This window comes from Carcharhinus amblyrhynchos, unplaced genomic scaffold (assembly GCF_965287045.1).
Source record: "Carcharhinus amblyrhynchos unplaced genomic scaffold, sCarAmb.v2.hapA scaffold_39, whole genome shotgun sequence".
Classification (NCBI taxonomy): domain Eukaryota; kingdom Metazoa; phylum Chordata; class Chondrichthyes; order Carcharhiniformes; family Carcharhinidae; genus Carcharhinus; species Carcharhinus amblyrhynchos.
In genome coordinates, this window is record NW_027649780.1 from 7,575,877 (window position 1) to 7,589,268 (window position 13,392).

A 13,392-nucleotide genomic window follows, 5' to 3' on the forward strand; every position below is an offset into this window, starting at 1 on the left:
GCTATGGTGTGTATGTCTGTGAGATAGAATGAAGAGCCCACGATTGGTTGTGTGTGGTTGAGACAGAGTGGAGTCAGTGTGCGTGTGTATGAGAGAAAGAAGTTATGGTGTGTGTGTGTAAGACGGCGGGGGGTGGGGAATGTATGTGTGTGTGAGACAGAGAAAAGGAGCCGTGAGTGAGAGAGGAGAGTGATTTTGTCTGGATAGGCAAGTGTGAGAGATGGAGAGAGATTCTGTGTCTGGGTGTATATCCAAGAGAGAAAGTGAAGAGGAGGGAAGAGAGTGTGTAAACGTGAGAGAAAAAAGATATGAGTCTGTGGAAGTGTCAGATAGAGACAGAGTGAACCTTCAGAGTTTGGGGGCTCCAGTGTGTGGCTGAGCTTGTGTATCTACACTTTGCAAAGTGGACGGAGAGTTGTGAGGCTGGCTTGATAATATTGTAGTTGCAATGGAGCATGCGTGAAGATTGAACAAGCTAGTGGGTGGGGTATTAATTAATCCTTGCATAATAATCAGTCAACAACTGGCTCTGGGAGCAAAGTTAGCTGACAGAAAAACAGCCTCTACCCAGTAAGTATTCTAAGTTGCAAGCTCTGATTCTGATTTAGAAATCAGGGGAGAGCGCAAACACCGTCCCCCACTACCACAAATTCTGCAGTCAAGTATCCCACATTTGGGGACATTTCAGGCTTCAGCACACCCAGAGTGCAATGGGATAGCCTCATCCTGGGAGATCAACCTGTCTGATCATTGACTCTCCCCTGCCAGGTAAGTATGTTCAGTTACCCTCACATATTATCACCCCACATCAAGCAGTACCTCTCATGGTCACACAGACACAACTTTCACTCATAATCTCAACCTGTTCAGATTTGTTGTCACTGGAACAGCTCAATTCTTCCCAATAATGGCAGTGACATGTTGGACTGTGTCACTTGAGGAAAGACTGCATTGATATAGAGACCGCTGTGCTTATTTGCTTATTACCCACAAAAGGACACATTAATCCTGCAGGGTGGAAGGGCCACGAATGGCCTCCTCCTGATCCTATTTTCTGTGTTTTCTGAAAGTGAATGAACCGCCCTCCCGCAATGCTGCCTGCAATACGAGACTGTCCATCCGATTCACTGCTCCCTCATCTCTAAAGCTGACTCCTCACACTACTGACCAGGTAAAGGGCCAGAAAAATCTCAATCTGCTCTTACATTTTTTAAAATATTGTTACAGACCGGTTATGTTCCCCTTGGGGAAAAGAAGTTACGAGGAGATTTGATAGAGATGGTCAAAATCATGAGGGGGCTGGACAGAGTGGATGGGGCTAAACTGTTTCCCCTTGTAAAAGGATCAAGAACGAGAGGGAAACAGATTTAAAATAATTTCCACAAGAAGCACAAGCGATGCAAGTAAAAAATTTACACACAGCGAGTGGTTCGTAAGTTTTTAATTAGCAGGGAAATTAATGATAACAGAGACAAGGCAGGAAAGTGGACTTAGTGAGTGTTAGATCAGTCATGATCTCAGAGCAGGCTCGGAGGGCCGAATGGCCTCCTCCTGTTCCTACTCCTTATGTCCCATGGTTAAAGTTTAACTCTGATTCTCTCTCTACAGATGCTGACAGCCCAGATGAATGTTTCCAGTTCTTTCTGTATTTATTTTAGATCTACCTGTAATGGGGGAAAACACTATTTACTATGAAGATAAAATAAACCTCCTTCATCAGCTTTTGTGAATCCCTGCAGTGCAGCAGGAGTCCATTCAGGCCATCAAGTCTGCACCATCTCTCTGGTAGAGTTTCTTATTCTCTCTCCCCATAATCCCACACCATTACCGCAGCTAATTCCCCAAACCCACACATCTTGGGACACGAAGGGACAATTTAACATCACCTATCTTCTTAACCAGCAGATCTTTGGATAGTGGAAGGAAACTGGGGCACCTGAAGGAAAACCACATAGATACGGGGAGGACATGCAAACTCCACATAAACAATCACCCAAGGCTGGAATTGAACCCGGGTCCCTCGTACTGTAAGGCATCAACGCTGACCACTGTACCACTGCTTTACATTGGGAATAGGGGAACAAATGGTAGGGTGTATTGTGCTGAGGAAAACTACCGCTGTTAGACCAGAATCTGGAACAAGATATTTTGATTTGCTATCAGAAAACAGCAGACCGATTGAAGAGCTAGTAAACTGTTAGTACATAGGGACTTTGAGGAAGTTAATTCAATCACAAAGTGACACCTCTTCTGAAGCACAGCACACCCCGTATTCAGCAAAAATCAAATAATCTGAAGCACAAGTTATTCAGCATGTGATCATAAGATCCGTACAGTACAGAGGGAGGTGATTCTGCCCATCAGGTATGCACCAACTCATGTCAGAGCATCCCACCCAGATCCTAGTCTCTCAAACCCACTTATTTTCCCCATTAATCTCCGTAAATTTCACATCTTGGGAAAGGAAGGGGCAATTTAGCATGGCTAATAACCCTAATCTGCACGTATTTGGGATGTGGGCGGAAACCCAAGCACTCGGAGAACACATAGGTAGACACAGAGAGAACATGTGAACTCCAGGCAGACAGTCACCCAAGGCCAGAATTGTAACCCGGCCCCTGCCATTTAAGGTGGCCGTGCTAACCAATGTGCCACCACAGCAGCAGATGTAGTTGTTGTCTCCAAAACCAGGACCAATAGAAACCCCCCACCCCCACCCCAACTTCCGCCCCCCCCCCCACGCCTCCACCTGTCTTATGTGATAAGTAAATGCGGTGTGATTGAATGTTAATGTTTAAAATTTAAAGCATTAGTTTTCTGTTGTAAGCACTGTCTGAGGCAACGGAAATCGCTCAGCTATTGTCCTTTTTGGTCTAGGATACCTACATCGTCTTCTTGAAACATGTACTTTGTGTCAGACTGGGGTTACTGCACCTCCGCCCCCATTTTCTATCCCAGTCCCAGGGGTTTGGAGACTGGGCTCCGGATGAGTAATGGCAGCTGCGACTCCCACAATCCCCGGCGCTAGGGAAACCGCTCTATCCGCCGCACGGGCTGGAGGCCCGGGACTGCACATGTCCAAGGGAGATGGGAAGCTGCGCATGTGCAGGAGAGATCCCACCCCCAGAACCCCATGCTGAGGTGTTGACCAATGGGAAGAGTCGGAGGACCGGAAGGACTCAGGTCTTCCAGGCAATCAGAGCGCGGACTTTGTGTGAATGAAGATCGAGCTTCAGACAGACTCAAAATTCGTCCTGTCTCCAATATCTGTGAATAAAACACTTTCTTTTCTCCCCCTTTCCATTTCTTTTCTCATTCTGGGGGAAACTGGGGACTTGCAGCAACTGAAGAGAAGGGAAGTGAATCCAGTCTGTACATTCCACACATTGTCAGTCCAGTCAGATAGACAGATATCTGTCTGCCAGCCTGCATGGAGATTTTCAGCTCTGTGTCCAGGACAGGAAGCAGTGAGCATGGATCTGTCAATCAGTATCTTCAGAAGAACTGGGAGGATGGATATTAGATGCAGCAGAGTGAGAATGGAGGGAGAGTGTGTGGGATGGAGATTCACAGCTTTAGGGGAAGGAGGGAGGAAAGAATGTTCCATAGAAACTAGAATTGTCTGTTCTGGATTTCTATCTTGTACTGAGAATGACTTTTTAAGATTGTTTATAGGATATCAGAAGGGGAGGAATCAGAGGCAGATATCTCAAAATCACTTCTGGATCTGGGACCATTCCTTGGGACCTGAATATCATTGGCCTTGAAACATTGGTGAAACATTTGTCTCTTTATCTGCTTCAGAAGACTTCAAACTCAGCGTGAGTTTAAAAGCACCAATAAACAGGCACACTTGAGTGAGAGTGTTCCAGTGCCCTGACTGTGGAAGGAATTTTAACCAGTTACTCAGCCTGAAAAAATACCACAGCATTCACAGCGGGGAGTGACTGTGCGTGGATGAAGTTTTAACTGACACGAATCCTGGAATGTCGCAAGGCAGCAACACCATGGAGAACTCGTGGATATGTGGTACCTGTGGGAAGGGATTCATATCCCCATCTGTGCTGAAAACTCAACAACGCAGTCAGGCTGGGAAAAGGCCATTCAGCTGCTCTGTGTGAGAGAAGGAATTCACTGAGTCATCCAGCCTGAAGACACACCAGCGAGTTCACACCAGGGAAAAGCCATTCATCTGCATGGTTTGTGGGAAGGGATTTGCTCAGTTATCCAGCCTGCTCAGGGACAACATCACCCACATCAATGAGAGACCCTTTAAATGCTCTGACTGCAGGAGCAGCTTCAAAAGCTCTTGAGAACGGATTTCCCACCAGCGCACTCACACTGAGGAGAAACCGTTCAGCTGCTGTCACTGCACAAAGAGGTTTAGAAGGTCATCCAGCCTTCAGGTACACCAGCAGGTTCATACCGGGGAGAGGCCATTCACCTGCTCTGTGTGTGGGAAGGGATTCACTCAATCATCCAACCTGCTTATGTATCAGGGACTTCACAATGGAGAGAGACACTTTACCTGCACTGAATGTGTGAAGGAGTTCAGTACTGTCTCCCAACTGACGACACACCAGCAAGTTCACACTGGGGAAAGGTCCTTCACCTGCTGTGTGTGTGTGAAGGGATTTGCTCTGTTATTCCACCTCTTGAAACACAACGTCGCTCACAACAATGAGAGACCCTTTAAATGCTCTGACTGTGGGAGCGGATTCAAATCCTTTCAGCTACTGATGGTCCACCAGCTCATTCACACAGAGGGGAGACCGTTCAGCTGCTGTTAATGTGTGAAGAGGTTTAATTCTTCATCCAGCCTGTGGAGACACCAAGTGAGTTCACACTGGGGAGAGGCCATTCACTTGCTGTGTATGTGGGAAGGTATTCACTCAGTTAATCAATCTTCAGACACACCAGTGAGTTCACAAGTGATGAGAGGGGTTGGATTCTTCTTTGCTGCTGCTGTTAACCACATCCTGGACTGAACCATGTTCATTCTGATAGTTAGTGAAGTCAGAGGGTCAGAGGGTTTCTTTCTGCTGGTCTCACAACTTTGCTTCCAGTGGGCTAATGCTCTTTGAGCCTGGGACAGCACATTTCACTGAAATGATCCACAAAAGCCGATGAAGGACATTTATCTTTTCCTAGATATTAAATCGTGCTTTTCCTACCAATACAGCTGAATCTAAAATAAATGCAAAATGCAGCCTGCTGGCTAACTGCTGAACATCCACAAGGCATGATGGGAAAAGTAGCCAATCTTACACAAGCACGGGGGCTGTGAAAACAGCTGTAGTTGCTGAAGCAGCTGTTGAGTGAGCAGTGTGTGGTAAGATGTACTCGGTGTGAAATTGCTGCAGCTGTGAAGATTGCTTGGCAAGGACAGATAAGAGGAACAAAGATAGCGGATGTGTCCTGTGTTTGCAACTGGGATTAGCAAACTGATAATTTTCCCAGTGTAGATGGAGAAAGAATGACTTCAACAATGATTCAACAATAAGAATGACAACAGTGGCTTCCAAGTGGCTTCTCTGGCTGAGAGGTAAACATGCTGGGATTTTTGGTCAACTTCTAGTTAAAAATAAATGCAAGCCATACAGTAACTCTGTTAGAATTCTGGTCTGGAAACAATGGCCTGAAGCCTGTGTTGACCAAATGAGGGAATTTGTTTACTTTTGAGAAGTATGGGTGGCATCGAATTTTATTGTCGTTATATAAGAGACATGTCATCTGATTTTGATTTATTATTGTCACATGTATTAACGTACAATGAAAAGTATTGTTTTTTGCATGCTATACAGACAAAAAATACCGTTTATAGAGAAGGAGACAAGAGAGTGCAGAATGTAGTGTTATAGTCATAGCTAGAGTGTAGAGAAAGATCAACTTAATGCAAAGTAAGTCCATTCAAAGGTCTGACAGCAGCAGGGAAATGATTAGTATGCGACCTCACACTTTTGTAACTTCTTCCCAATGGAAGAAGCTGGGAGAATGTCCGGGGTGAGTGGGGTTCTTAATTATGCTGGCTGCTTTGCTGAGGCAGTGGGAAGTGTAGGCAGAGTCAATGGATGGGAGACTGGTTTGTGTGATGGATTAGGCTATATTTGCAACATTTTGTAGTTCCTTGCAGTTTTGGGCAGAGCAGGAGCCCATACCAAGCTGTGATACAACCAGAAAGAATGCTTTCTATGGTGCATCTGTAAAAGTTGGTGAGAGTCGTAGCTGATGTGCCAAATTTCCTCAGTCTTCTGAGAAAGTAGAGGCATTGGTGGGCTTTCTTAAATATAGTGTCAGCATGAGGGGACCAGGACAAGTTGTTGGTGATCTGGACACCTAAAAACTTGAAGCTCTTGACCCTTTCTACTTTGTCCCCATCAATGTAGATAGGGGTATGTTCTCCTTTACGCTTCCTGAAGTCGATGACAATCTTCTTCATTTTGTTGACTTTGAGGGAGAAATTATTGTTGCCACACCAGTTCACCAGATTCTCTCTCTCATTCCTGTACTCTGTCTCATCATTGTTTGAGATCCAATCCACTACAGTGTGTTGTCAGCAAACTTGAAAATGGAATTGGAGGGGAATTTGGCCACACAGTCATAGGTGTACAAGGAGCATAGTCGGGGGCTGAGGGCACAGTATAATGGTATTGTTCATAAGTAATTTCATTGGCTATTCGAACCGTGTGATCGGTTTCTGATTACACAGTTGGATGACAGAGAATCTTCATAAGAACATAAGAACATAAGAAATAGGAGCAGGAGTAGGCCATCCAGCCCCTCCAGCCTGCCCCGCGATTCAATAAGATCATGGCTGATCTGTCGTGGCTCAGTTCCACATTCCCGCCTTCTCCCCATAACCCTTAATCCCCTTGCCTATGAAAAACCTATCAACCCGCATCTTAAAAATATTGAGCGAGGCAGCCTTCACCACTTCAACGGGCAGAGAATTCCAGAGATTCACCACCCTTTGAGTGAAGAAGTTCCTCCTCAACTCTGTTCTAAACTGCGCCCCCCCCGCTTTATCCTGAGGCTGTGCTCTCTAGTCCTACTGTCCTTTCTGAGCAGGAAGAGCCTCTCCACCTCTATCCTATCCATCCCATTCAACATCTTATACGTCTCCCCTCATTCTTCTAAACTCTAATGAGTACAAGCCTAGTTTATTCAACCTCTCCTCATAGTTCAACCCCCTCCACTCCGGAATCAGCCTAGTAAACCTCCTCTGCACTCCCTCCAAGGCCAAAATATCCTTGCATAAGTGCGGTGACCAAAACTGCACACAGTACTCCAGCTGCGGCCTCACCAGTGCCCTATACAGCTGCAGCAAGACCTCCCTACTTTTATATTCAATCCCCCTCGCTATGAAGGCCAGCATCCCTTCCTGACCACCTGCTGCACCTGCAGGCTGGGTTTTTGTGACTCATGCACAAGGACCCCCAGGTCCCTCTGCAGCATCGCGTGCTGCAGTTTTGCACCACGTAATAGTCCTTCCTACCATTATTCCTACCAAAGTGGACAACCTCACATCTTCAAAAACCAAATGAAGCATTTGTAGATAAAATACATTGCAGTCCTTTGTTTGTCAGTAACAATAGAGAATAAGATTGTAAGAGGCATTCCCTGAAGGAATCTTCAGAAAGATAGATTCTGCATCGGGGATATTCTTAGTCAAAGCTTTCCCTAAATCCAGTCATATCATTTAAATAATTAAAGTTAATGGTCAGTTAAGAATTAACATTCAGTAAAGTTGATGTTTAGCTAAGAGCTATAGTATTTGATTTAATTTATTTTTGTCACATTTATTAGCATACAGTGAAAGGTATTGTTTCTTGCACACTATACAGACAGAGCATACCATTCATAGAGAAGGAGAGGAGAGGGTGCAGAATATAGTATTGTAGTCACAGCTAGGGTGTAGAGAAAGATCGACTTAATAGAAGGTGGGTCCATTCAAAAATCTGATGGCAACAGGGAAGGAGCTCGAGTTCAGTAAAATAATTAATGAATTGCAACTGTTTACATTTGAGTTGGTACCTGAAGTGTTAAATAAAGAGCAAAATTGTTGGATTAATTAAGAGTGACTCCTGTTCTTGTTTGCCTCATTGAACTGGAATGCTTGGAATGTGTTTAGATTAATAGCTGAGTAACCGTGTTCTCTATATAAATAAAGAACAAAGTTTAATAAAACAGCGGCAAGCAAAAGAAAACAGGAACACTGGGACCAGCCTGCCCAAAGCCCACACATGCTCAGAAGGGAGAAAGGTTGAGAAGAACACTCTGTAACACCTCTCCTCCCCTTAAATTTCAATTCCCCCATCCGGACAGAAATACAACAAAAATGATGTCTTTAACGATACGGAGCCCTGTCAGGAGCTTTGCAGTTCCATTACGACCTGTACAATACCACTGGTAAATCTTGTAATGGTGGATCTGGAATGGGAGGTGAAGAGGTAGTTTGAGAATCTGTGCATGAATGTTCCTCTTCCACTCCCACAGCAGAGTCAACTGGCAAAGCTGGAAACACAGGAATCATTTCCAGGTGAACATCCACAGCAGCATGACCCTCTGCCACGTTCTCAGTAATGGTTATTGACTCTGAAACTGTTCCTGACTCGGGGTCAAACCCCAAGCGAATATGGTCTTGGTGTCTGTGAACAACCCTTCCATTTTACAGTCCCACGACCAAAGATACTGGACCACTTTGGTTTAAACTTATTCCCAGTAACCATCTTTGGTGACACGCAAAGTTTCTGATGTAAACCTGATCACCCGGTTTGAACTGCTTTTCTTTGGCATGGTAGTCATGTCCCTCCTTCTGCTTCTCTTGGCTCTTGCTCACTTCTGTTCTGAAATCGGGATGAAGCAGATCCAGATGAGACTTCAGCCTTGTACCTAAGGATTCCACAGGAGAGTGTGATACGAAACTGAAACAAAAGTCTTGAGAGCTTTGTTTTTAAAGTATCCCCTGCCATTCTCTTCAATCCCTTCTTCAGAGTTTGAACAGCTCTTTCTGCTAGACCATTTGTAGCCAGATGAAACAGTGCACTATGCACATGGCGTATACCATTCCTTTACATTGTAAACAGTATCGTTAACTGAAACAAGCAAAACTAGTAACCCAGGGCTTGTGAAAATCTGACAGCTTCTCTATTGCCACAGGAGCTGGAATATTCCCCATGATCTGTGCTTCTAACCATTTCAAATGCACATCTACAACAACCAAACACATGATTCATGAAAGGTCCCCCAAAGTCCACCTGTAGTCTGGACCATGGCCTATCAGGCCACTCCCAAGGATGAAGTGGTAATGTACCCAGTGTGTTGGAGGGAATGAACTCAGAAGAATCACTCAACACTCAAGCCTGATTCAATCGATAAACAGTTTATTGAGTTACGCCAGCGGGGAGAAGCTACAGGGACTGACCATGTGCAACTCCACCCAACAAAGAAAAACATCAATTTTTATACAGTTACTCAGCCCATCCCAGCTGGACAGAATTCATTCAGAATGGTTATAAATTACATTAATTATATATCGAGCCAATGAAATTAGTATCTGGGCATTATGGGGCTTTGTGATCATCTCACAGATAGGGGCCCCCATCATGGTGTTTTCCAGACCCCCTTATCTACCATCCTTGGGCTTTCTTTGTACACAGACTCCCTTAGTTTGAAAAGGGGTGGACTAAAAGTTCGCAAATGGATGTCAGCACCCTTCCTTTGTTTTAGTCTAATGACCACAGAGTCTGGGAATCATTTCTATTTAGTAATCTCACATTTTAAACTTTTTCCTTCAGTATCCAATTCCAGAGTTAGCCTTTTCATTGTGTTAATTGCATCAGGAATAAATCTTTGGACCTGAAAGGAAGTTTAACCCAAGATCAATCCAACACAGGATTGGTCAGAATCATTTCACATCTCCCAAATTTTAAGTAACCATGACAAATTAAAACTCTCATTCTCACATGGGTGAATTGTATCCAGATTAAAATTCCCACATGTTTCATAAATTATCCTGGAATCATGTCTCTGGCCAATAAATACGATTCCAGGTTCAAAAATTTTGAAAAAAAAGCTTTATTAATTACACTTCCCTTTTTAAAATCTGTTTGATTTAAATCACAAATAGAAATCAAAGTATTCGATCCAAAAATATCATCCATACACCAGCAAAGGTACTTAGCATGTGTTTTACAACGACAATAACTGAAATAAGTTCCTTAAGCATTCTTGTAGTTCTCTTGTTAAACTCTCAGAAATACCTTTGATTGAAGATGCGAGAGAAGGTTAATTCCCCCTATAGATAAACTTTAACAAATGCAGTTGTGGAAGTAATTGAGAGCAGAAACAATAACAACACAATCCAATCCCTGAAATCACTTGTGAATCTGTTGGTGTCTCAGCAGCTTGGATGAAACTCTGAATCCCTTCCCACACTCAGAGCAGGTAAACAGTTTCTCCCCAGTGTGAATTTGCTGGTGTCTCCGCAGGCTGCATAAGTCAGTGAATCCCTTCCCACACTCAGAGCAGGAGAATGGCCTCTCCCCAGCATGAGCTTGCTGGTGTCTCTGCAGGCTGCGTAACTGAGTGAATGGTTTTCCACAGTGAGAGCAGGTGAATGGTTTCTCCCCAGTGTGAACTCGTTGGTGTCTCCGCAGATTGGATATTCGAGTGAATCCCTCCCTACACTGAGAGCAGGTGAATGGTCTGTCCCCAGTGTGAACTCGCTCATGTGCCTGCAGATTGGATAACCGACTGAATTCCATCTCACACTGAGAGCAGCTGAATGGTCTTTCCCCAGTGTGAACTCGCTGGTGTGTCTTCAGGTGGGATAACCGAGTGAATCCCTCCCCACATTGACGGCAGATGAATGGTCTCTCCCCAGTGTGGCTGCGCTGATGAGCTTCCAGCTCTGATGGGGCTCTGTATCTCTTCCCACAGTCCCCACATTTCCATGGTTTCTCCATGGTGCAGGTGTCCTTGCCGCTGTCTTGTTTGGACAATCAGTTGAAGTCTTGTTCTCACACACAACATGAGTTGTCTCTCCCCGCTGTGAATGGTGTGATAGTTATTCAGGCTGTGTAAGTGGTTAAAGCTCTTCAGTCAGTGCACTGGAACACTCTCGCTCGAGTGTGGCAGTGTGTTGGTGCTTTCCAATCACATTGACATTTGAAATCTTTTCAAATCAACAGATCGGACAATCATTTCTCTTTCTAGATTCAAAGTCCGATGATATTCAGCTCCCAAGGAATATGACTATGTCAGATCTAGATGTGATGTTTGAGATTTCAGCCTGTGATTCCTCTTTCAATATCCTGTAAAATGAGTTTACAAAAGTTATCAGTGTCAGTACAGGACAGAAACTTAGATCAAACAGTTCTAGTTTCTATGGAACATTCTTTCCTATTTTAGTCCCAAAAAGCTGTAAATCTCCTTCGCACACACTCTCCCTCCATTCTCACTCTGCTGTATCTAATATTCACCCTCCCAACTCTCCTGAAGGTGTGATTCAGGCTGATTGACAGATCCATGCTCACTGCTTCCTGTCCTGGACACAGAGACCATTACAAATAGGCGCTGCAGTCGACCATTTGGCCATTGAATCTTTTAAACTATTAAATGAGATAATTTATTCATCTACCTCAGCATCATTCTCTCTACACTAAACACATATCTCTTGATATCTTCAATATCTAGAAACCAACAATCTCTCTCTTGAACATAGTTGATGACTGGGGCTTCACTGTCCTCAGGAGTTGAGAATTCCAAAGCTTTCCCAAATCCTTGAGTGAAGAAATCCCCCACATCTTAGCTTTTGCTCCATCTTCTTGTCTGTTCCCCCTAATCCTTGACAACACTGTCAGTTAAAAGTCTGTCTAACTGGAATATATTCAATGATCTTCAGCCTCCACTGGTCCCCATGGAACAGAAATCCAAAATACCAACAACCCTCTGAGGGTAGAGATGTCTGGAAATATATAACGTAGCTACAGTTCCATATTACATGATATTCAGATCCTAAAGAATATGACTGTCTAGATGTGATGGGTTGACATTTTCACCTGTGATCCCTTGTTCAATATCCTGTGAAATAAGTTTGCAAAAATCATGACAGTCAGAATAGGACAGAAATCCAGAACAGACAATTCTAGTTTCTATGGAACATTCTTTCCTATTTCATTCCCAAAAAGTTGTAAATCTCCATCTATATCTATGGATTTTATTTGAAAATGAAAGTGGATGGGCACTTGAAGGAAATAAACTTTCAGAAGAAGGGGGATATCGAGTGGGAATGGTACTGGAATGTTATACAGAGAGTTAGCGTGGACTTGAGTTACCGAATGGATTCCTTCTGTGCTGTAATGACTTAATGACTGGAAACGTATAGCATCGCTACAGCATTATATTACAATGCAAGAAATAATAAATGTATTTTATTACATAAACATAAATAATATATCTAATCTGGGTACCATATAATAACACTAGCCATATCTCTGTCCTATGTTAATGTACTATACCCTTAAATGTCAGCCATCTCCTGGGGAAACCAGCCCTTTAATTATGAACATTAGGAAAAAGACCATCCTTTTAGACAGACAAATAAGTGTGTCAAGCTGAGGGAGCAAAGGATGTTTTCTGGGCTAATTCAGGGAATCGCAGCATTGGTGTATGAGGAGAGACTGAGGTTAGGTTTGTTTTCATTGGAGTTCAGATGAATGAGGGGGGATCTCATAGAGACTTACAAAATTCTAAGAGGTCGAGACAGGATAGATGCAGGGAGGATGTTCTTGGTGGAGTCCAGAACCGGGGGTCACCGTCTGAGGATTCAGGGTAGACTATTTAGGACAGAAGCGAGGAGACATTTCTTCACCCAAAGAGTAATGACCCTGAAGAATTTATTACCACAAGAAGTAGTTGATGCCAAAATATTGACTGTATTCAAGAGACAGCTGGATATGGCACTTGGGGGCGAATGGGATCAAAGGTTTTGGGGGAAAAGCACGGTTAGGCTATTGAGTTAGATGATCAACCATGATTGTAATGAACGGCGGAGCAGGCTCGAAGGACTAAATGGCCTCCTCCTGCTCCTATCTTCTATGTTTCCATAACAATGTCGTTAAAAGAGAGAGAGACCTTGGCCAATCTTTCCAGAGTCTGCAGCCTCCCTGAATTCACTTCTTTTCCCTTCAGTTGCTGCAAGTCCCCAGTTTCCCCCAGAATGAGAAAAGGAATGGAAAGGTGGAGAAAAGAAAGTGTTTTACTCACAGATGTTGCAGACGGGAGGAAGTTTGAGTCTGTCTGAAGCTCAATCTTCATTCAGAGAGAGAGCAGCAGCAGCAGCTTTGCTGGGCAGGAATGAACAAGCTCATTGTCCAACTTCCGCATTCA

General features: G+C 44.0%; 2 protein-coding genes and 1 non-coding gene across 3 annotated transcripts in view; 1 reads left to right on the forward strand and 2 right to left on the reverse strand.

Annotated features, from left to right (window-relative positions):
* Positions 1 to 13,392, forward strand: part of LOC145363731 (uncharacterized) — a 469,439-nt gene that overhangs the window by 247,055 nt on the left and 208,992 nt on the right. The gene's annotated exons all lie outside the window — the stretch shown is intronic.
* Positions 1 to 13,392, reverse strand: part of LOC145363620 (uncharacterized) — a 52,297-nt gene that overhangs the window by 22,370 nt on the left and 16,535 nt on the right. The window contains exon 3 of the mRNA XM_080218803.1: positions 10,419 to 10,539. Within this exon, the coding sequence (XP_080074929.1) occupies positions 10,419 to 10,539 (121 nt within the window). The remainder of the gene's footprint in view (positions 1 to 10,418; positions 10,540 to 13,392) is intronic.
* Positions 613 to 776, reverse strand: LOC145335662 (U1 spliceosomal RNA). The gene has a single exon (XR_013885295.1). It is a non-coding gene; the product is annotated as a U1 spliceosomal RNA (small nuclear RNA).